This window comes from Hyposmocoma kahamanoa, unplaced genomic scaffold, assembly GCF_003589595.1.
Source record: "Hyposmocoma kahamanoa isolate Upper Pololo Valley unplaced genomic scaffold, ASM358959v1 160, whole genome shotgun sequence".
NCBI classification, from domain to species: Eukaryota; Metazoa; Arthropoda; class Insecta; order Lepidoptera; family Cosmopterigidae; genus Hyposmocoma; species Hyposmocoma kahamanoa.
This window is the reverse complement of record NW_020653575.1, coordinates 5,045,358-5,068,692: the sequence shown is the minus strand read 5'-3', so window position 1 is coordinate 5,068,692 and position 23,335 is coordinate 5,045,358. Positions and strand designations below refer to the sequence as shown.

General features: G+C 38.0%; 1 protein-coding gene across 2 annotated transcripts in view; it reads left to right on the top strand.

Annotated features, from left to right (window-relative positions):
- LOC113240668 (ceramide synthase 5-like) overlaps nucleotides 1-23,335 on the top strand; it is an 80,083-nt gene that overhangs the window by 6,974 nt on the left and 49,774 nt on the right. Inside the window, exon 3 of one of the 2 annotated variants that reach the window (XM_026478031.1) lies at nucleotides 6,613-6,633. The exons of the other annotated variant lie outside the window; for it this stretch is intronic. Coding sequence (XP_026333816.1) covers nucleotides 6,613-6,633 — 21 coding nt within the window. The remainder of the gene's footprint in view (nucleotides 1-6,612; nucleotides 6,634-23,335) is intronic. 2 annotated transcript variants of the gene reach the window in all.

The following is a 23,335-nucleotide window of genomic DNA, read 5'->3' as shown; positions in this document are numbered from 1 at the left end:
TTGGACAGGTACCTTTAAATAAAGTAACCAAGTATTTAAAATTGCGTGTCCAAGTTTATCATTACCTATGTAGTTGATAATTAGTATTCACTACGAAATATTTATCGGCAATACAAATATAAATTTCGAGAACCCTTGTTTAGCTCACGAAGTTATGGCGTCTTGTTATATTGGTATAATAAATCTGTATTATATATTACTTTGCACTAAAGAAACCAATACTTGAATGAGTCTCAGACATAAGTTTTTTTACTTATTTCGTTTCATATTTCAAAAATCGAAAGAAACTCTTCTCTTTATCCCGTTTAGATGATAATAAACAGCCGTACACAGCACAATTGACGGCCATTATAAATAGTAACGTAAAATGATGTTATATATTAATCTATAAATTTCGTAATGAATAAATGAAAACTATATTCAAATATCAAAGCCGTCTTAGCGCGAGAGCCGTTTGGCTCCCCGGCAGCCTTGTTCTCGTTCAGTCAATGTGACCGTCAATGTGCGGGGCGTGGTGCGGTTTCTAAAGCTAGGGAGGGGCGGAGAGTGTCCGTTCTCGTTACTTATTTGTTCGCTGTCTAAAGCTAGGGAGGGGCAGTTTTAACAACTCAATGTGACTCCTTGTAGCTATATCTATACAAGTACCTATATAATGTGGAACACCTTTATCCGATCGTTGATTACATTGACTTACAAATAAATGGACGACGGGTCTAATACAAAAAACCACGAAAAAAATGTCCCAAGTCAACCTATTCGAAATTTAAATTGTAATGTCATCGCAATATCGCGCTGTCACAGAACAAATGAAGACTAAAGCGGAGTGTAGCGCTCTGTATACGATTTTAGCGCCTTACAAGTGCGGACACTTTTTAGCGCGGACCCGACGTCCATATAATTGTAAGTCAATGGTTGATTATGATAGTTAGATATGGAGGGTAGAATAGAACAGTTAGTGACCGTAGTTATGAAGCACACTAGCAGTAGACCTCCTTGTGAAAGAGTTAGTCCAGGTAAGTACTGCCACCTTGTATTGTGAGCATGGCTGCGTTCCGGTTTAGAAGGGTAATGGGAAGGGATTATGTCTCACGGTGACGGGCGTCAAAGTGAAATAATCTTTATTGCATAGGTTAGAAAATTACAATTGAAATCGTCATACTGATTAAACTCTATTGTTCATTCGTAAGGCAGATTCCCCTGAGAAGAATGAGCAAGAAACTCTAGGGGTTGCTCTTTGTAAATATACATTTGAATACATTTATCATTACAATATTTTAGTAGGGCTTAGTTGGCATCGGGTCTGGCACGGTTTGCTAGAAGACGTCGGTTCGAATCCGGCCGGATCGAAGGAATTTTTCCTAAGTGTTCGATCTTTGTATTAATAACTATAACAAACTAGTGGAGTCATTTCAAAAAAATAATTGAATATCAATTCAATAAAAATTTAATTAATACAGTGAATAGCGACATATCTCGCCAGGACTGGTAGCTGTAAAGGTACTAACTGGGTGATAAATCTGTCATTGATTTCTCATAGATGGCGCTAAGACTAAAAAGTCGTTGAAAGACCAAGTACAAAGAAGTTTGTATTAATAACTATAACAAACTAGTGGAGTCATTTCAAAAAAATAATTGAATATCAATTCAATTAAAAATTAAATACAGTGAATAGCGATATCTCTAGCCGAGACTGGTAGCTGTAAAGGTATCTAACTGGTTGACGAAATACTTGTATAGATTTCTCATAGATGGCGCTACGGCTCAAAAGTCGTTGAAGAAACCAAAATACAAAGATACGACAACAAGTACCACGCCAGCACATCAAGCCACACATTGACGTATCTTGTTCCGTTGCACTGGAGGCGATTTTCGAACAAAAATGTGTAGTCTGATGTGCCGTTGTCCGTACATAGAAAAATTCGTGAGGTCCGCTGGTTCGTTCCGTGGCTTAGTTGGCATAGCGTCTGACACGGTTGGCTAGAAGACGTCCGGATTACAATGTTTAATTTAAACATCTTAGATCGAGAATACCTTAAAGAGCTAAACGGGTCACTAGCACGGATTTTTAAATCTTTGGTATAAAGTTTTTGTTTTACAATAGTTTTAAACCTTGTAAATGGCAAATTTTGAATATCAATCGGAATCTTATTACAGAAGTAGTGGTAGTAGCGTAGTTGTAGTGCCCCTCAGATCCTTGCGATTTAAATGTCCGAGTGGCACTACAACTGTTATGGACAGCCGTGTAGCTTACCATCAGGCGTACGACATGTCGGTGCCGTCACTTAATATTATAAAAAATAGGACTGCATGGGATCTGAATGAAACGACCCTGATAATAATAACAAGTGGATGGCCAAACTAACAGGCGCCCCATTCAGCTCATTTTTTTGAAAATACAGGTCGTTGTCATTCCATTGAGACTCCATTTAGATTATTTAAAAATCTAGTTTTAGTGGAATGTCAGTTATGGCATATTCATACATTCCATTTATTAACTGCCACCGTGGCCGAACAGTTACCATGCCGGACTGTCACGCAGAGGTCCCAGGTTCGATTCACGGGCCGAGATAAATATTTGTATGGTCTACATTTGTTTCTCTCGTGAGTTTGGGTGTAATTTATGTTTGTCTATGTGTGTATCCATGGCACTCGCGACAGAAGGTTTCCCTAGTGCAGGGCTATGTTGAGTGTGTGCGTTATTATTATTAATAATAATAATAATAACTAATGGGATGATGATGAGGATGATGGGACACACAAGCTGTGCGCCTGGTGGCAAGCTACACGCCTGTCTATAACAGTTGCAGTGCCACACAGTTCTTTAAATCGCAAAGACCATGTGCCTGTAATTTCACCAGAGCACTAACGCTAAACTAAACGCGGTAATGCACATATTACTGCTTAGCTGCAGAATTAGTTAAGGTGACACTACTTCCCTGTAGGGCTAGCACGATAAGACGCGACTTGCGCGAGAGCGACATATAGCGCGAGATGTCTATGCGAGAACAGCAGTATCTCGCGCTTTATGTCGCTGTCGCGCAAGTCGCGTCCTATCGTGCTGCCCTACTGGACGAACTCTTTCACAAGGATCTCTACTGCTGCTAGATGACCAGATCAACGTATGTAATGTTGTCTGATATTTCAAAACGCAAGATGGAATTTAACTAATTAATAGGCTACCTATGGCATGTATTTACTATGTTTTACATCGGTATTGTTTCTTCTTTCACATACGAGGTTTTCACCCTAATGGAGGCACAACACTGTATTAATTATCCTGTTAAGAAATTTACAGTTAATTGAAAAGAGCCATATATCAATGAAGAACATTGTTCTCTTTTGATTAAAATTAATAATTCTAGAAACCCATTGTTCAGAACAAAACATGCAAGTAAATTATTACGAGGCGTACTGCGTATTTATTTACATGCAATGCGGTAGGGCTTTGAATTACTGTGCAACAAAACTATTTATGTGACAAGATTCTATGTAATATTTTAATATTATAAATGACACAATAAATTACGATTGAGCACGTTACTTCTTTTTTAAATTATTCGTAACAAAATTTAAATTTGAAAGAACTTATTCAATAACTGTTCTTTAGTTTTCGAGACCTGCATCCGGAAGTGACACGATTACGAAATCGTTTACTTAATAGAGCAACCCGTCAAGGTGTTATCACTTGTTATTTGCTATCACAAAACAAGGTTTGGACTTAACTGTAAAATCACTTATCAGTTAGTCGTGGTTTATTTAATCGTGCGTTTGAGTTTTATGAAACGCGGTTCAGATAAAACTGGATAAGATATGAATTATCATGAGATTAAACGTCATTTATCAGAATTAGAGCATGAGACGGTACAAGTTATATATAAATAATGTAGGCTGGTAATATATAAAGTTGTCTACAACAGCACGATGGTGAAAATCTATACCTAGTATAAAACACGCCTAAAAATCAGTTACTCATAAATAAAACACGTCTAGAAATCAGTTACACGTAAATAAGACTCGCCTAAGAAATCGGTTACTCATAATTAGACATGCCTAAAAAATAAGTTACACATACACAAGATTCGCCTAAAAATCAGTTACCATAAACAAGATTTGCCGTAAAAATCGGTTTCTCTTAAACAAGACTCGCCTAAGAATCATTTACTCATAAATAAGATACACCTAAAAATCAGCGAAGAAACGGTCTTGCGTCTTCCGAAGAATTCTCGCAGTCTCGGGAATTCTCGCAATTACCGCTTCGTGTCTAGTTTGTACGGTAATTGACATAAAGGTACAATTTCCTTACAGACTCTGCAGACTTAGCAGATTTTCTGCTTCCATTCCCTTCCACGGCAATGTAAATTGAGCTAAACTCTACGTATTTATATACATGCAGACTTGACACTAGACTTTGGACCGGCCTTATCGCCAGCGGCATAGAGTTTAATTTAAATATTTTGTGTCGAATTTGACGTGTTCATGACCCTGTGCTGATAATAATAATGCGTCAGACTATGACTACCCGAGTCCAAATTAACTCCGGAAACTACCCTAACCAACAAGAGCAATTTAGAATAGAAACCCATGTTATAATAACGCCACATATTATTACGTGATCATTGAATAATGAAAGTCATAAAAATAATACGACGTACATGAAACAAGTTGTGTATGTGATTTTTTTATAACTTCTATTTAAGCATAAAAAAGTTGTCGATTAATTTCGTTAGCTGTAGGGCTAGCACGACAGGGCGCGACTTGCGCGAGAGCGACATAAAGTGCGATATACTTCTGTTCTTGCGTAGATATTTCGCGCTTTATGTCGCTCTCGCCGCGCCCTGTCATGCTAGCTCTACAGATTCTTTAAGCCTTTCTCTTGCAAAATTATTTTGCAGATGAGGCCATATCACACTAAAAGTTCTATAAATTGGTTCTACCGAAAACCCGGGACCCCTTTACCAAGCGCCCAGCGTTAAGAGTCGATACTACCTTAGTTCGAATTCAGATTTTTCCCGTACTAATACGGTCCATTTTGCTTGGATCACGCGGCAGCTACACTGGCTTTATTTTCAGAATTAATTTTTTACAAACGAAATTAAAGCTATTTGAAAAATGTATTTAGTACACATTGACTTACTATTATATGGACGTCGGGTCCGCGCTAAAAAGTGTCCGAACTTATAGGGCGTTAAAATCGTATACAGAGCGTCATTCACGCTCTAGTCTTCGTTTGTTCGACTGACAGCGAAGCAAGCAAAATTAGACAGTACTGCGATGACATTACAATTTAAATTCAACGTTTTAGCTTTTTCATATTCCTTGACATGTCACTACGTCTAAATAGGTTGACTTGGGACATTTTTTTCGTGGTTTTTTTATTAGACCCGTCGTCTATTTATTTGTAAGTCAATGTTAGTACACTATACATGTTGTATTTAATTCAGTTGATATAAAGAAAACATCCACTGGTATATGTAGAGTACTTATTGAACACAGCAGTTTTCTTGTTTGTGTTTTTTGTATCGTGAAATTTTTTATGAATCGTGTTTTCACACCGTATATTAATTACTACTATACGGTGTGCGGTATCGGTGTATATCCTTAATTTTACTATATATTTTTTTCAAAATAATTGATTCAACGCTTTTGCTGTTAAGCGGAATCAACCAAAGCCATTTGTGGTTGTATCGACTCTTAACTGTAACCGTCGAACTTCTTAAGATCTATAACTTGACTTCCGCGAATTAGATTTTTAAGCCTTTGCCTGTTTTTGTGTTGTATTTGATGGTATAATTTTAATATATAGAATAGTATGAATGACTTATTAATTTGTGTTAGTTGTGTTAGTTGTGTTTGTGTGATTCATTCATGGACATCGGGTTATGGTGTTGTGTTTATAAGTGAATCTACATCGCCCTTCTACATACTACCTGCTATATATTTTATGGTTTTTAAAGATGATTTATGTTACCTATTTAGGTCCTCGCATGACATATGCCTTGAATGATGACTTTGATGATAAATTGATATGCCCAGCAGTGGAAGCTTGAGTTAATATACGAAATTAACTGGCTCCGTGGTCGAACGATACCACCACCATGCCGGACTGCCACGCAGAGGTCTCAGGTTCGATTCCCGGGCCGGGAGAAATATTTGTATGGCCTACATTTATTTCTCTCGTGAGTTTGGGTGTAATTTGTGGTGTTCTAAGTGTGTGTCCATTAAAATAGTCTCCTTCATAAACTTCGTAGTCCATGGATGAATCGACTATGTTTACTATTTGATTGTTGTTCTAAATGTCTAGTATTATTACGGACATTTTCTTATCTTACGGGGCTCAATAAAATTTGGTTAATTATATACATTATAAAGTTGCAATAAGTTTTATAAGACCTGTAGACTTGTTATCCACAGTTTTAATTTGTTTAGCGTTAATGTACTGTTTATTTAAAGACGAATTAACGGTCATTTGCATTTGCGGTCACGTGTCATCGTATGTCGGTTTTTAATTTAAAATTTATTTGCAATAAAAAATGAAAAGAGCCCTGTATAGATAGAAGATGACCTAAAAGCTAGTGTACTGTAAGCTTCTAACGATCCTTCCTTTCGTTTCAGTTGTTTTTGAGCAAGGATCAGGTAATAATGGTTTTACAGCACTTTTCCATTGACTAACTTTAAGTGCACGTGTTATTTAATGTAGTGCTTCTTTTGCTTAGTTTACATCTGTATTTAACCTGTTCATAAACAGTATTTATATAGTACCGTAAAAAGTCACTATTTTTCTTGCCGTTTGAGTATGTAACCAGAAATAGTAACGTCATTTAATTTGTTTGAAACTATTCTGCCAAATCATTATGGTGACAACTGCGCTCTGATTGGCCAGCCGATCAATTGACGGGTGTCGTCAATTGTTTCACTTCAAATGTACCAGTTTAACTAGAGCTTTGCTATAATGATTATGATATACCAATAAAATGTGATTCAGTTTGTTTTGTAATTAGATGTTTTGCTGTTTTTCCCACAACACCGAATGGAACGGCTCATCATTGTTAGAGATATTATTTTTATTAAGAATAATAATAACTTTTTTATTTTGGTTTCATTTTTACACACAAGTCAGTTGTTGGCGCTGTACTATTTCAGCTTTCTAATTTGTGATTACAGCGCAAACGAGAGTTGGTATTTAAAAATGATATAAGGCCCGTTTGCCTGATAAGTTGCCAGGAATGGATGGCCCTTATATCGTCTCTATTTCTGGTTATATACTCGATGTATTGATTCAATATAAAATGTTCAATGTTAGGTCGTCTGCACACTTCGTCCCATTTGCCTAATGCCGGTTATGACGGTTAGTCAGGCGACAGACGATTATAAGTCATTCCAGTTTTATATCGCTTCTTTTAAAAATATCACCCTATATTCTGCTTGCGTTATTTTTCCCTTACTTCGTGTATATGTGAACGTTATTCTTGATCAACCAATAGAAGAAATGAATGCCAAGAAACTAACCAATGAGGTGCCACCGACTGGCTGATGGGTTTCTTTTTTGACATTGGCATTTTTTGTTCGTTAAAAAAAATTCAAAAACAAGAAACGCGCTTATTGGTTGAAAGTAACGATTGATTACGATCGCGACTGACCTGATTGGTTAATATCTTGGCGTTGGTTATTTAAGTGTTCGATAAATGAAATTCAAATAACAAAATCGCACCATTTACGATCGCAACTGATGTTATGAAGAATAACGCCAAAAAATATACGATTAACAGAATTAATAATGTTTTCGAGACACCTGTAGATTGCAATATGATCTTAGTACATAGAAGCCACGTAACGACCTTGCACTTCGAAGTTATTCCTCACTTAATATTTATTGCATGTTACATTTGTTATTATTCTATTATAAACAAATTTATGAGACGGTGGTTGGAATCTTGCCTTTATGCCATTGACGTACGATCCGCTCAAAGTTCTTGCTTCCTCTTTTCTGCTACGGTTTGCTAGGATGTGGAATCTCTGCCTGGTGATCTGTTAACCAAAAATATACAATTTAAGGCTAGTGTAGCCGAGTGTAAGGACAGATTATAAGAAAAATCCATTTAATAATAATGTATACATTTTTAAGACTTTAAGTCCTAAAATATAGGAATGCATTAGTCTAGCATTAAAATAAATTAATAAAATTGAACAAAATCCAGATTTTATTTAAAATAATAAGATGTTTCCATATTATATTCTTGCTTTGTAAACAATAGGACGTTCGGTAACTTTCATTCGATAACTGTGTTCTGAATAACGTTTGCCGGTCGAGAAGTTCGAGTAATCATACGGGTGTGACGTCATTTCGGTTCGGTTTTGAATATGACAGTTTCAAAGTTGGATTCGGTTATTGTGAATAAAAATGACAAGATATCGCACGATATCAAGTCGAATCGGTAGACAACTGAGTTATCGTAAGGTTGTGAATCGACCTGTGTCAGGTTGTGTTATTTTGAGTGTGGGGGAAAAAAAATCCTCATAATAATAATAATAACAACGCACACACTTAACATAGCCCCGCACTAGGGAAACCCTGTGTCGCGGGTGCCATGGACACACACAGACAACCACAAATGGATGGATGCTATGATCCTCAACTGTTAGTTGACCAACAACCTGCTGCTTTTGCTGTTGCAGCATCCTATAATCCGTGAGTTACTATTTTATTATTATTTATTATTTAACTGCCTCCGTGGCCGAACGGTTACCATGCCGGACTGCCACGCAGACGTCCCAGGTTCCATTCCCGGGCCGGGAGAAATATTTGTATGACCTACATTTATTTCTCTTGTGAGTTTGGGTGTAATTTGTGGTTGTCTATGTGTGTGTCCATGGCACCCGCGACACAGGGTTTCCCTAGTGCGGCGCTAAGTTGAGTGTGTGCGTTAAAAAAAAAAGTTATTAATTAGAATAATATTATATTCCAGCCAGATAATGGTTAAATATTTGCTTCCTCATAAAAACCTGATACACCGTAGAAGACACTCCACACTCCACTACTGTCATGGTAGTACGCAAATTTTCAAAAGTTCACATTACACGATACCTTTAGTTCGTATTTTAAACTTTAAGTACTTGAAGTCATCAAGTACTTTGATTTTCGCACTTGCTACACATTGGAAATGAAACTAATTTTGGCGAAGTCACCCGTGGGACACATGGGACAGGCACATGGGATTTATCTTACCTATTATACACTTATATCTGAGGGTGACAGAGGCAGTGGCAGTGCTACTTAGATTTGTTCAACGCTAAATGCTATGGATAGGCGTGTTACTTGATATTATAAACAATCGTGACCATGGCGCCTGTAAAAAGCCCCAAAACGTTGATTTATTTGAAAATACAAGATCCGAAAAAAATCTCACGTAGAGTACTCTGACTGACTGAACCGACTTTACCGTGCACTCGAAATTGTAATGTCGCTCCGTAGGTTTTGTCACCTATTATTACATATAGTTTCTGTAGTATCATAATTTCATTGGACGAATTATAGCCCTATGCACTGTTAGATAATCTCTTGTATGCTAGTTACACTGCCTAACCGCCACCTGAGTCTGTCGGTCTGCGCTCGTGTCTTAAAAACGTGGTATCCTCAATGAATATCAAATTAGTGCTACACTTATCTTGCTTTACAGCTACCAGAGGTTGACAAGAGATGTCGCTTTATAAATTGTAATATGGTTTGTAATGTTTTACTATCATGATATTCATTTATTTTTGTGAAATTACTCCGCTGGCTTAGCGATCCAGAATGTGTCTTGGCCCCCGAAACGAGACACTTTCTTCAGTCCTGGGCGAGAGATCGCCAATTGTTGCGATCATCTCCCATCCTTTCTAAATGCCAGCGAATTCTGTGCGCTTTGGTTGCGCTGATGATGTTTGGCTGGGCGACGAGCTCTTCTATTTTGGCGTTAGTGCGGACTAGAGATGGGAAAAACGGCATATTTTTATAAACGTTAAAAGCGTACTTTTTTTAGACGCTTTTTAGCTTGAAGCTTCAAAAAAATCGTTTACAAAAACGTTTAAGCGCATAGACCTTTATGTTAAAAAAAGCTTGCAAAGTTGTTGACAGCGAAAAGCAAGAGTAGACCACTAAAGATTTTAAGTTAAGTAAGTTTATTCGTAAAACACGAGTTTTATTTTTTTATTTATAAAATTATTATTCACATTGATGAATTTTTTTGCTGGAAACATAAATTGAAACTTAGGCACGTTGTCAAAGTTAAAGTTTATTTATTCCATCGGTAAAATAAATTTACACTTGAAAACGTCACATTTAAGCTACTCCTCGTTCACTACGCTGACCTCTCTGAGAAGAACGAGCAAGAAACTCTAGGGATTGCTCTTTTCAAATAAACTTAAATGATATGGAATACACTTTGAATCAAATTTGTTTAGATTCTGTAGCCGTGTCGTCTTTCCATACATCTTTGTCTAACACGTAGTCTTCAATTTTGTAATATGATTTTTCGATCAAAATATTTTTAATGCAGTTTTTAAACTTAGGAAATGATAAACTTAATATATGCTCCGGAATCTTAGTGTAAAAAGTTGTTTACCTTGGTTAAACGAAATTGTGGTACCATGAGTTTGGACTTAGCTCTAAGGTTAATATTATGGATATCTTCTTTCTTATTGAAATGATGTATATTTTTTTGCGTAAAAAATTAAATTGTTGAGTATAGAACTGACCAACGCTTGCTTGCATGTACTTATTTTAAAAAAGCAAACTTTTTTAAGTGCTTTTCGTTTAAAAGCCCACCTCTAGTGCGGACTCGTTCATCTACCATTCACTCATCGCCCTAATATTTTCCTGAGAACCTTTCTCTCAGCCACCAGGAGTTTATCTTCTTAAAGTCTGAAATTACTCCACTAGTTTGTTATAGTTATGAATACAAAGATCAAGATAAATAAGTTCTTGGATCTGAAAGCATACTAACACATGTTTGACTTCTGTCAACTTCTGTCAGATCGAAAATAATTTCAATTGAAAAGTTGTCCGATCTTTACGTCGCGTATATAACCAGAAATAGAGATGAAATCAGGGCCATCAATCCCTGGTAACACATCAGGCAAATGGGCCTTATGTCACTTTTAAATATCAACTCGTTTGTGCTGAAATAACAAATTAGAAAGGTGAAATAGTACAGCGTCAACAACTAACCTGTGTGTATGTCTCCGTATATTCCAAAAATATATAGTATTTATTGTAATAAAGATAATATTCTAACAATGGAGGGCTGTTCCATTCGGTGGTGTGGGAAAAACAACAAAACGTCTAATTACAAAACAAACGGAATCACATTTCATTGTTAATTAAATATTAAATATTTTTCAATTTTCGTCCATTATAGCGAAGCTCAAGGTAAACTGGTCAATTTGAAGTGAAACAATTGACGACACCCGTCGAATTTCGAATTCGGGCTTGCCAATCGGAGCGCAGATGTCATCGTAATGATTTGGCAGAATTAAATAATAATAAATAATAATAATAAATAACGCACACACTCAACATAGCCCCGCACTAGGGAAACCCTGTGTCGCGGGTGCCATAGACGCACACCTAGACAACCACAAATTACACCCAAACTCACGAGAGAAATAATTGTAGGCCATACAACTATTTCTCCCGGCCCGGGAATCGAACCTGGGACCTCTGCGTGGCAGTCCGGCATGGTAACCGTTAGGCCACGGAGGCAGTTTGACGTTTCGTCAAACCAGAATGTAACAGAGTGTAACCAGAAATAGAGACGAAATGACGTTTCGTCTCTATTTCTGGTTACACACTCGATGGATCCCTATTACTCAAGAGAGAACGTTCGTGCCCAACTATTTAGTGTTCGTAATCAAGTAACAAACACAATTTTAGGGTTCATTGTACTCCGGAAACGGCGCTACACGAAGGTAGAGCAAATATGTGTGATCAAATATTTAGCCCAAGCGGGAAATCAAAGGGAATTGGTGGAAAGAGTTTTCTTATCAAATTAGTGAAAAAATTTGATATTTGATTTTTATTTACGGCGAAATTCAGTTATGGCTTGAACTCAATTTAGAAAGCCAATTCTTCAAAGGCGTTCGGGAGTGTACGTTTTAGTATCACATAACAAAAAAGTACAGTTGATTTTAGAATATTCTCCTTTTATGAAGTCGTTTAAAAAATATGTCGATGATTCCATGGTACCATGGAAGGAAAAACATCATGATTCACAAAAAAAGAAGAAAGCAAAAGTATTTTGTTAGAATAATGGAGTATCCAAGACAGCTATTGTTTTAAGTAATTTTAATACTAAGGCCTCTAACGCATGAGCTACGCGAACGTCCGCGGCGGACAACACATTCACGGGTGCGGAGAGCCATCCATCACAACGTCCGCTTGTCCGCTCGCGGACAGTCCACGATGCACTGTTAAGGTCATGGACATTTTTAAAGTGACAATAAAACTTTACTGCCAAAGTTTCCGAAATGCAAGTGCGTTAGCGCATTTGCCCCTTAAATGAATGTCTTTGTAAAAAAGACTGTAAACAATGTCTAGTTTATTATTTCATTCATTAGACATAATAACTGTCCATCACTTTTAACATAAAAATTAACTATTTTTCTTGAATGTACTGTGACGCTTGTGTGAGGATGTTTATTTCTTTATTATCTCTCAGAGACGCTTTGTCCCGGATCGTAAATTGCACTAAATAGCACGTTTTTACACGACAATGGCGGCGGTATTACCCAAAAGTTATTGTCGTATTACACTTAAAGTAGCGAGCCTAGATTTTAGGAGGTGAGATATGGGGGTTGGCCCCGTGCGCTAAAAATTATATGTATAAAATAGGATTCACACCGGGACAGTTGCTTCAGCTATACCAAGCATAAGTGCGGTCGTGTATGGAGTACTGCTGTCACTTATGGGATGGCTCTGCTAAATACCAACTGGCCACCTTGGACTCAATCGACAAACGTACCAAGAGGCTTATAGGTGACTCGGAATAAGTAGAGGCCAAGTTGCCTGCTTATCGGTATTCTACAGGATATATCCCGGAGAGTGTGCGATGGAATTGCATAATTTGATTCCGCCTTCCTCTTCCTTTTTTTTCTTTTTGGGACTAGGCGTAGGCTGGGGTTCCACACCTATGTTGTGGATATTCCAAGGATTCGCACTAAGCCTTTCGCTTCCACATTTATATGGCGAACGGCTATGGAGTGGAATTCCCTGCTTGCAGACTTGTTCCCTGAACGTTATAACTTTGAGCTTTTGTGGCGAGATTGAATAGGCATTATTTAAGTGTGCATGTTACATCGTCAACCTCATGAGATGTCAACCTCACTTTCCACCAGATTAGATGGAGGTCAAATGCGCACTTATTTTTTATAAAACAGACACAGATCCGACATCGACAAGCGCCCAATGGCGACTGACGGGTCAGCGGGGGGCGCGACGCGTCGTTAAAACGTGCAATTTGAAGATTTAATAATTAAGGGACTTCAGTTGAAAAACCAAATTTAGTAGGGTCTCTGTCTCTTAAAGAGAAATATTTCCATTTAAAAATTATGTACAAAGTTAGATATTTTATTCTTAAATTATTCGTTTTAGACTTTTATTTACGCCTGTTTTTAAGATTGTATACGACCGGATAAAATACATGTTATCATGTAACAAATTAGCACGTTCTTTAGACAATATCGTTAGATGTATTGTATATTTTTTGTAAGATCGTTACTTAATAGTAAATAAATACTTAAACCCAACAACAAGCAAAACAGTTGTTCCCGCTTCTCCTCCGGTCACATGCCTTAATTTGATCGACAAGCAAAAACTTACGGTTGTTTTGAGCTTTTTGTGCTATTGTAAAGCAGTATATTTTATACTGATTACACTAACTGATGTCAAAAGCCAATAACTGCTCGTTTCAAGGTACAAAAGTATGGCACATTTCTTTATTATGTTAATGCTCTTCGATTTATTTCAAAGTTAAAGTTAATTACTTACTTTAATTACCTACAGTATCTTATTTGTTTAATTATTGACTTCATGCACAGTGTAACGTACCTTTATCGAGGTTACAACATCAAGGTCGTCCATCCATGGCAAGGCATATCCACGGCCGCGATCTGGATCCAAGGGGACATTGCATATCATAGTGACGGTGCATTCGTTGACATTGCTTTGTTGTTGTTGTAAAGCTAAACTGAGTAAACGGGCATAGCGTGAATGTGGGCTGTGGATAGCTGGCCTAAGTTTTTAGATTACAAATTAGCTTAAGAACAAGTCTTAATGAGATTATGAATTGCATGAATTAATTCCACCTTCCCCTTTCCGCCATCGGGGGACCAGACGTAGGTTGGGGTTCCACCTTGGATATTCCAAGGATTCGCACGAAGCACTTCGCTTCCACATTTATACGGCGAACGGCTATGGAGTGGAATTCCCTGCCTGCAGACTTGTTTTCTGATCGGTATAACATAGGCGTTTTTAAGGCGAGAGTGAAAAGAGATTACTTAGGTATGAATGCTCCATCGTCGTATTCATTATCACTTTTCATCAGGTGAGATGGAGGTCAAATGCGCACTTATTTTTTTTAATAAAAAAACTAAACTATTAAATGATAAATTAATATTGAATTGATATTCAATTATTTTTATGTGAAATTACTCCACTAGTTTGTTACAAATATTAATACAAAAATCGAACTAGTGGAGTAATTTCACATAAAAATAATTGAATATCGTATCAATATAAATTTAAATACAGTGAATAGCGATATCTCTAGCCAGGACTGGTAGCTGTAAAGGTATCTAACTGGGTAACGAAATACTTTCATAAGATTTCTCATAGATGGCGCTACGGCTAAAAAGTCGTTGGAAAAACCAAATACAAAATACGACAAAGCACATAGAAAAATTCGTGAGGTCCGCTGGTTCGTTCCGTAGCTTAGTTGGTATAGCGTCTGGCACTGTATGCTAGGAGACGTCGGTTTGAATCCGGCCGGATCGAGGGATTTTTTTCTGAGTGTTGGAGCCTTGTATTAATAATTATATTAGATGATAAGTTAAGACACACTCGTTGAATTTTTTTTAATAAAAAGCCCGATTTGTAAGGGTACCCACTCATAACCTCGATGCGACATACGGTAGTAACCAGCATCCTATACTGCCTATTTTGTATGGACAAACCGTTGATTGCCGTTGATCAGAGAGTCTTGACCCTAATTATAACATTGACGGTTGATGTTGATTCTGGTCAACGGCTAGCCGAATCACGAGATTTTTTTGGGTGTAAGTTGGCAGTTTACTTTTGAAATTAACGCTTGTCACGATTTTCAAGGTTGTTCCTATTAGTTCTCGACAATGCCTGAATAGGTCAATATAGCACTTTTAAGTATTCAATGCTGAGTATGAATCCAGAGCATTCATGTGAGTATTTTTGAACTTGATAGTCGTAGAGAAATCCCCTGTATAGATAGTGTACAAGGTAAGATCTAGGATAGACCCCTGAGGTACCCCACAGGCGAATACAAAGTCGTTTTTTATATAGTGCCTTTAAACATACTCTCAAGCTATTGTCGGCTTACTGGGGATAATCCGTCTTAGGTTACTTCTTTGCGTTGTTTAGTGTAGCGTTCGTTACGTTCAATTACAATCACCTATAATCATTTCAAGGTGCCTGAAAAAGTAGTCACTAAAAACGAATGCCCTTGTATCAAATATTTAACGTCGAACTGTACAATAGATGTTTTGTGAAGCCAATCGGGGAGGTCATCTCGACGACCTCCTGCCTTATGATTTGCTAACACAAACTTAGCGTCATTGCCTGCTCATAACACCACTACGTCATTAATAATCCACTGCCAAACGTACATCCAATAAATTAGGTCGTATTACAGTCTATATTTCCGATTTCTTTCGTCTTTGAACACCTTGAGAACTGAAGTGTGGGACAACCTGGAAGGTACGTCCCATTGATAAATCATCAAACTTGGTTCAGAAATGTGTAAGGTCACAGTTGACAGAAACGGCCTACCGCTTTTTGTATTTCATAGCCAATCAGACTTCTACTTAGCTTCATCATGGCTGTCTCTCATTCTGTGCCCTTTACTCTCTTGAAGGCATTACCCAACGCCATCAAATTTGGACGTAAACGTATATTAATAATCCAAAAACAGAAAGAAAAATTTGTGAAATGTGTTTTTTAAAACAAAGAAAGGGAATGCTGAAAATAACCCTTTTTGGGTGTCTTTGAATGGGTATTTTATGCCAGAAAGATGTCATGGAGGCGCGTACAGTTGAACGCTCACGGACAGTTTCTTTTTTAGGGCAAATTATAAAATGGCTATTCTAAAGTAAAGACAATAGAATGTTTTACTTCACCGCATTTCTAACGGTTATCGTAGCACGGGACATGATCTGAATTCTGATAGTCCCGAGTGCATTATGTGTCTCCGTGAAGTCCCCATTAAGTTTAAGATTCAAAATTGAACTTTATTTCACCTTGTAATAAGTCCCCTAAGATCAGTCCAAAATGTAAAGCTCAGCGTGTCGTTGACTGGACTTAGTCAATTGATGAATTTATTATACTCGTGCTATTTTTGTACTTTTTTCACGTAACGTTTTGTAGCGTTTAGTACATAAAAGTGAATACCCATTGATAATAAGGTGGTATCTTGAATATCGCCTATATAATATACCTTACGCGATTGCTCCGCTATTTGTGAACTGACTTCGATGATTTTTTTGTTGGAAAGGCGGTACCTCAGTAGTGGTTCCACTCAAATTTGAAGAAAATATTCTAGTCTCTTAAGGGTGGCAAATTAGGGGATGAATCCGGTTTATTGGATTTCACCAATTTACGTCAACTGATTTCATTGTTGTTATTATGGCGGAATCTCTGCAGGACCTCGGCGAGATGCTGAACAGCTTAAACGATTCTTCACAACGAGTAGGTCTCAGAATGAACCTGGATAAAACGAAAGTTATGTTCAACGCACATGTGACCCCGGAACCTGCAACCGTAGGTGGGAGGTTGTGCACAATTACATCTACCTTGGCCAAAATATCCAGCTTGGAAGCCGACAGGAGAATTCGTTTGGGCTGGGCGGCATTTGGGAAGCTTAGCCACATCTTCAGGTCGTCAATCCCACGAAGCCTAAAAACTAAGTCATTTAACCAGTGCGTTCTACCACTTATGTCCTACGCAGCCGAGACGTGGACATTAACAAAAGTCGCCGTCCACAAATTCAAGGTCGCTCAGCGTGTGATGAACCGAGCTATGCTTGGGGTTTCTCTGATGGACCGAATCCCTAACGACGTCATACGTCAGACCACTAAAGTGACCGACGAAGCTCGCAAAATCAGTAAGTGGCAGTGGGCCGGGTATGTCTGCTGGTTTGATCGCCGATGGAGCAGACTTGTTCTGGAATGCAAGCGGCCTGCGGCAATATGGACGGACAACCTGAGCAAGGTGGCCAGCAGGGGCTGGATGCGAGCGGCACAAGACCGGGAAAGCTGGCGTGCTCTAAGGGAGGCTTATGTCCAGCAGTGGATGCGTGTAAGCTGATGTTGATGATTTCAATAAAACTTAGCAAATAGATGTAACGAAGACAGCGAAAGCACTTAAGCAAACTTTTAAAGTCGGTTTAAAAAATATATTTATGTACTTCGACTTTGAATAATGAAAACTATAATTCTTATTTTGTCTATTGTATAGGGTTGTTTGCATTAATATAACACATGATTTGTAATAGATTCATGACTAATATTATCATCTTAGTCGGCCGTGATCATGGATTTGTTTGTTTGAAAAAAAAACAAAAATACACGATTAAGAGTCGAAGAAATAGTTTCATTGCTAAAAATCATTCTGGGGATCTTGGCCTAAGTCACATCAGACGTCACATCACGTTGTCAGAGGCCTGCTTAACCCTGGTTGGGTGCCCTTGGAAATCTGTGCACTCATGAAAATAACAAATTAATTAGAACACAGCTACCTTTACATAGTAAAAGTAAAAAAAGGAGTCAACGACATTCTTACTTGATCTCTTAAGGGTCTACAGCTGTAGATGATTAGGAATCGATGTTCTAGCCATACGAACGCATTCTTTGACCTTGAGCGGTTAATTAAGCTAGTTATTTTCTAAACCCTCTTTTGTCAACCTTTAATTGAAGGTTCAATTCCCGCATCACCGTTTAACCCTTGGAAAGTCGTTAACCTTTATTACGACATTAAACTATCAATCGATAAAAAATGTACCGCTACAACCAATCTTATTATTCTGTCTTGTCGTAAATCGGGAACGTCAAGTTTATACAGAAATAAAATATGATAATATTCATATACTACAAGTTTATTGTTGCTTAGTTTAATTTAAGTTTATCATTAATGATACAAAGAACATTTTTTCCTTTGGTTCTGACTGGACTTCAACCGGTGTCTACTGTATTATCGCTACCGCTCTTTCACCCAAAGCTACAAATCGAGTCTTTTTTTATGACACCCAGTGACGGGACGAACAAGTCGTGCGCCTGGTGGTAAGCGACACGCCTGTCCATAGCAGTTGAAGTGACACTTAGGGTCGTATTCCAGAACTGTACTCAATGCTCAAGTCAGGATTTGAGCAGACTTGAGTATGATTTCACGCAATGGAAATACGAACCTAATGACAAGGACTTGAATATGATTTCTATTGCTTTGAATCATGCTCAAATCCTGACATGAGCATTCAGTAGAGTTCTATAATACGACCCGTAGAGCTTTAAATCGCAAAGATTTGAGGGGTATTGCCACTGCGCCCGTCACCCTGAGACATAAATTGACAAGTACCATGTGCCTGTAATTTCACCAGCACCCTTACCCTTCCAAACCTGAAAGCAGTAACTTATGACACTACTGCTTGGTAACAAGTAGCAATTTGGCTTCCACGGCAATCGTGAAAGACGATTGGATTACCATAAACCATTAACTCAAGAAGACTGCTAGTCTCCATACCACAAGATCGTAACTCTGAAAAAGGTCAAAATTCCGGCTTATATTTAGATGGCGCTGATCAATAATAATAAATAATATAATAACGCACACACTCAACATAGCCCCGCACTAGGGAAACCCTGTGTCGCGGGTGCCATGGACACACACATAGACAACCACAAATTACACCCAAACTCACGAGACAAATAAATGTAGGCCATACAAATATTTCTCCCGGCCCAGGAATCGAACCCGGGGACCTCTGCGTGGCAGTCCGGTATGGTAACCGTTCGGCCAAGGAGGCAGTTATATCAATGGAACCTGGAAGTAGTTTACATTATGTAAATGGCCGTGGATGTCAATTAATTCCTCTTTAATGGTTTAATGGTCCTATCAATAGTCCGACACGACATTTTCCAGAAATAACGTTTGCTCGAATTTTCATAACCTCGAAAGTAATTTTGAGAGGAAAATGTTTTTTCTTTTAAACCTAACTTTTTTTTTGTTAATCCGGGGGAATCAGCTTACAGATACCCCGGCCCCGCGGGGGGCAGAGCCGGGGTTATGTGGGACTGGGCTGAACCCTGAAGGGGAGCATCCCGACCGCACTAAACCCCCGGAGTGTTCCTCCTCTCCGCTGTAGGTGGGGGTACGGGTACGCTGTTGCACTCGTCCGCGCCCCCTATGTTCCATTCGGTGGTGTGGGAAAAACAGCAAAAAATCTAATTACAAAAAAAACGGAAAAACATTTCATCGATAATTAAATATTAAATATGTAATTTTTCTTTTTACGTCTATTATAGCAAAGGTCAAGTTAAACTGATCGATTTGAAGTGAAACAATTGACGACATCTGTCAATTGTTTCGAATTCGGGCAGGCCAATCGGAGCGCAGTTGTCACCGTAATTATTTGGTGGAATAGTTTTCAAACAAACTAAATGACATTGGTCTCTATTTCTGGTTATATACTCAATGTTTTGTCCCCAGGCGGGACCTATGAAATTGATTGGTGTGTTAGCAAATAACGGACCCTATTATATTATTAAGAGCTGTGGTAGCCCGGTTTTAGTCTCTGTGGCGGCATATACCTATGATTTACTACGAACATTTGTGAAACTTTAATACCGGCCCTGGCGAGGGCGCTCGTGAAGCCTTTTTTTTGTAGAGTCAGTTGAATGACTTAAAATTATATAATGAAATGTATTTATAACAAGGTACATTAAGTACGGTAAGTACTTCCCTGGACGAACTCTTTCACAAGGTGCTCTACACTGCTACAATAAGTGTTAAACCTTATTGCCGTATAAGCCAATTTACAGGCTATATAAAAAGGCAAAAGTTTATAATTCGACGCACATAATATAGAAGAATATATTTTAAGGCCTCATTTATTTGTTGATATTAATGCATAAACAATCCCCTAAAATTTCGGATACCTGTCGTGTTTAAACTTTATTTGATTATTATCTATCAGTATAGATTCAATACTGTTTAATAAAATAATCTTAAAGGTCAGCTCTCTTGACATGTACAGGTGTATCAAAAAGTGTGATAGTTTTTTCAGATGGCCTTTGCTTGACAAGCAGAAGGCTCATAACTCGTATTACCTATAAGCTGAGCAGGTCCTGAGAGAGTCCAGGTGATAAATGTCGATTTAGAACGAATCTGGAGACATCAGAAAAGCGTGCTATAGGCAGAGCGGGGTTGTATTTGAATTACTTGTAATAGAAATACATATTGTGAGCGTTTCCATTACCGTCAGGTTTATAGGACCGCCTGCATTCCGGTGCTAATTTGTCCCTTGTCTTCCCACAACACGGTTCGCAAACATATTCGAAATCGTTCACAGTGAATGCTGCTCGTATGTGGAACCTTCTCCTAGCCCAGGACCCCGATTCAGAACTCTTCGATATTTTAAGCGAATCGTTCGATGGATATCGTTCTCGAATCGAAGGACGCTTTCCGAGATATTCAGTTAAAAGTTCCATTCGGATACGATATCATCATATAACAGCGTTAAAATCTTTGTTAAAATTTGTAATTTGTTTTGTTTAGCTATTGCAAGTTGCATGTACAAATGTTTATTTACAAAGAGCAACCCCTAGAGTTTCTTGCGCATTCTTCTAAAGGGAATCTGTCTTATCAATGAGCAGGATGAATAAATATGACGATATCAAGCATTGACTTACAATTATATGGACGTCGGGTCCGCGCTAAAAAGTATCCGAACTTATAGGACCTTGAAATCGTATACAGAGCGTCATTCACGCTTTAGTCTTCGTTTGTTTTGACAGCAAAGCAAGCAAAATTAGACAGTACTGCGATGACATAACAATTTAAATTCAAAATTTTAGCTTTTTCATATTCCTTTACATGTCACTACGTTTAAATAGGTTGACTTGGGACATTTTTTTCGTGGATTTTGTATTAGACCCGTCGTCCATTTATTTGTAAGTCAATGATATCAAGTATAATTTGAATACCTTTTAAATAAAGATTATTTGACTTTATTCCTGAAAATGATTACACGTTTTTTAACCGACTACAAAACAGGAGGTTCTCGATTCATTTTTCAATTTTTTTTATTACTAACCGATTTTGATGATTCTTTTTTGTTGGAAAGAGGATACCTTAGTATTTACCTCATTTAAATTAGAAGATAATTTCTACCTCTGGCAAAGAGTGGCAAACTAGAGGATGAATCCGGTTTCGCGTACGTTCCGGTAATCGATTTCAATTTGAAAACAATAAACAAACTTTGCAGATAAGCGAGTTTAATTCCAGGAACATTTCATTTTTTTTTATAAAAAAGTTACATTTATGATACACCCTGTATAATTAACTAATTTCTTAGCCACGAAGTTGTTTTTATTGTACGGTTGCACTGGTGCCTGATTGACTGTGATTTGTCTCAATTGTTTTGTGCGTACAGCAACACGTCTCCATTGGCACTTAAAATTTAAATTGGACTCTAGTTACTATAAAAAATGTCCAAAATTTAAAGCCGCCATGTAGAATTTTTGTCCAGTATGGAGCTATCAGAGAATCCAGCTAAAAAAATAACAAGGCCGAATGAGTAGCGTACTCGCTTTTTTGTTTAACATTTATTCGACACGAATTTCATCGTGCTCACGCCGCGCGGTCGCCGTGCGGGGACCGCGTTGCCGCCGCGAAGCTACCGCGTTGCCGCCGCGAAGCTACCGCGTTGCCGCCGCGAAGCTACCGCGTTGCCGCCGCGAAGCTACCGCGTTGCCGCCGCGAAGCTACCGCGTGCATCGAATTGTCATAGAAAAGTACGCTCTATTTGTTTAGCCTTTACGTTTTAACTTAAATGAGTATCTCGGATACGCGGGTGGCGACCGCGTCGTTGTATTATTCAGAGGAATTTAAATGTTGTTGCCTAGTAAATATAATTCAGATTCGCTATTGTATGTGAAAGCGTGGTAACGGGGCGCTCGCCGCGAAGACTTTGGCGTCGTGTATTATAGGTACCATGTTTATAAAAAAGTAAACAAAACACTAAGTGTTTTCTTTGTTTTTCTTTTATAATAAGAAAAAAAAAACTAGATATTTTCATTAATAAACATATAAAAAGAACTTCCCACGTTATCCGAGGGTTGTGAATGTTCTTCGTGCAGGTTTCATCACGATTAGAGATGCGCCGAGTACTCGTTTGCTACTCGGTACTCTGTGTACTCGGCCGTTTTTTTACTACTCGTACTCGGCGGAATAACACGGTTCATGAGAAGAGTTACTCGGTTAAAATAAAGCATTACAGCTATAGACATAATAAAGTAAAACCAACAATATATTTAAAATAATCAAAAGAGATTTATTTCTACAAATTCTAGAAAATCGTAACAATTTATAGCAATTTAGTAATTTAAACAAAAAGGTTACATTATTAATATTTAAAATTTAACAAAGGCAAGTTATGATGTAGGAATACAAGGCTTTCTGCGCGTTCAGGTTATAGTCTGTTCCTTTTTTCTTCATAGACATTACCCGCTTCGGAAAATAACCGCTCGCTATACACTGTGTTTGCAGGTGCATATAAAAACACTCGTGCTAACGGTGCCAATTTTGGATATCTTGTTTTATGCCCTGCCCACCATTGGAAAGGACTCTGCTCTCGCGACAATAAACTTTCATTGACATATCGGTCTAATTCTAGAGCAATGGGACTTTTAGGATCATCGCGTTCCGGTTGTAATGAACCGAATAACTCGGCCGAGTACTCGGCTCGGCAAATGTTAAACCGAGTAATATTCGGTACTCGGTTACTCGGTAAAACTTGTACTCGGCGCATCTCTAATGGCGATGTTTTCCTTCATCGTTTTCGAT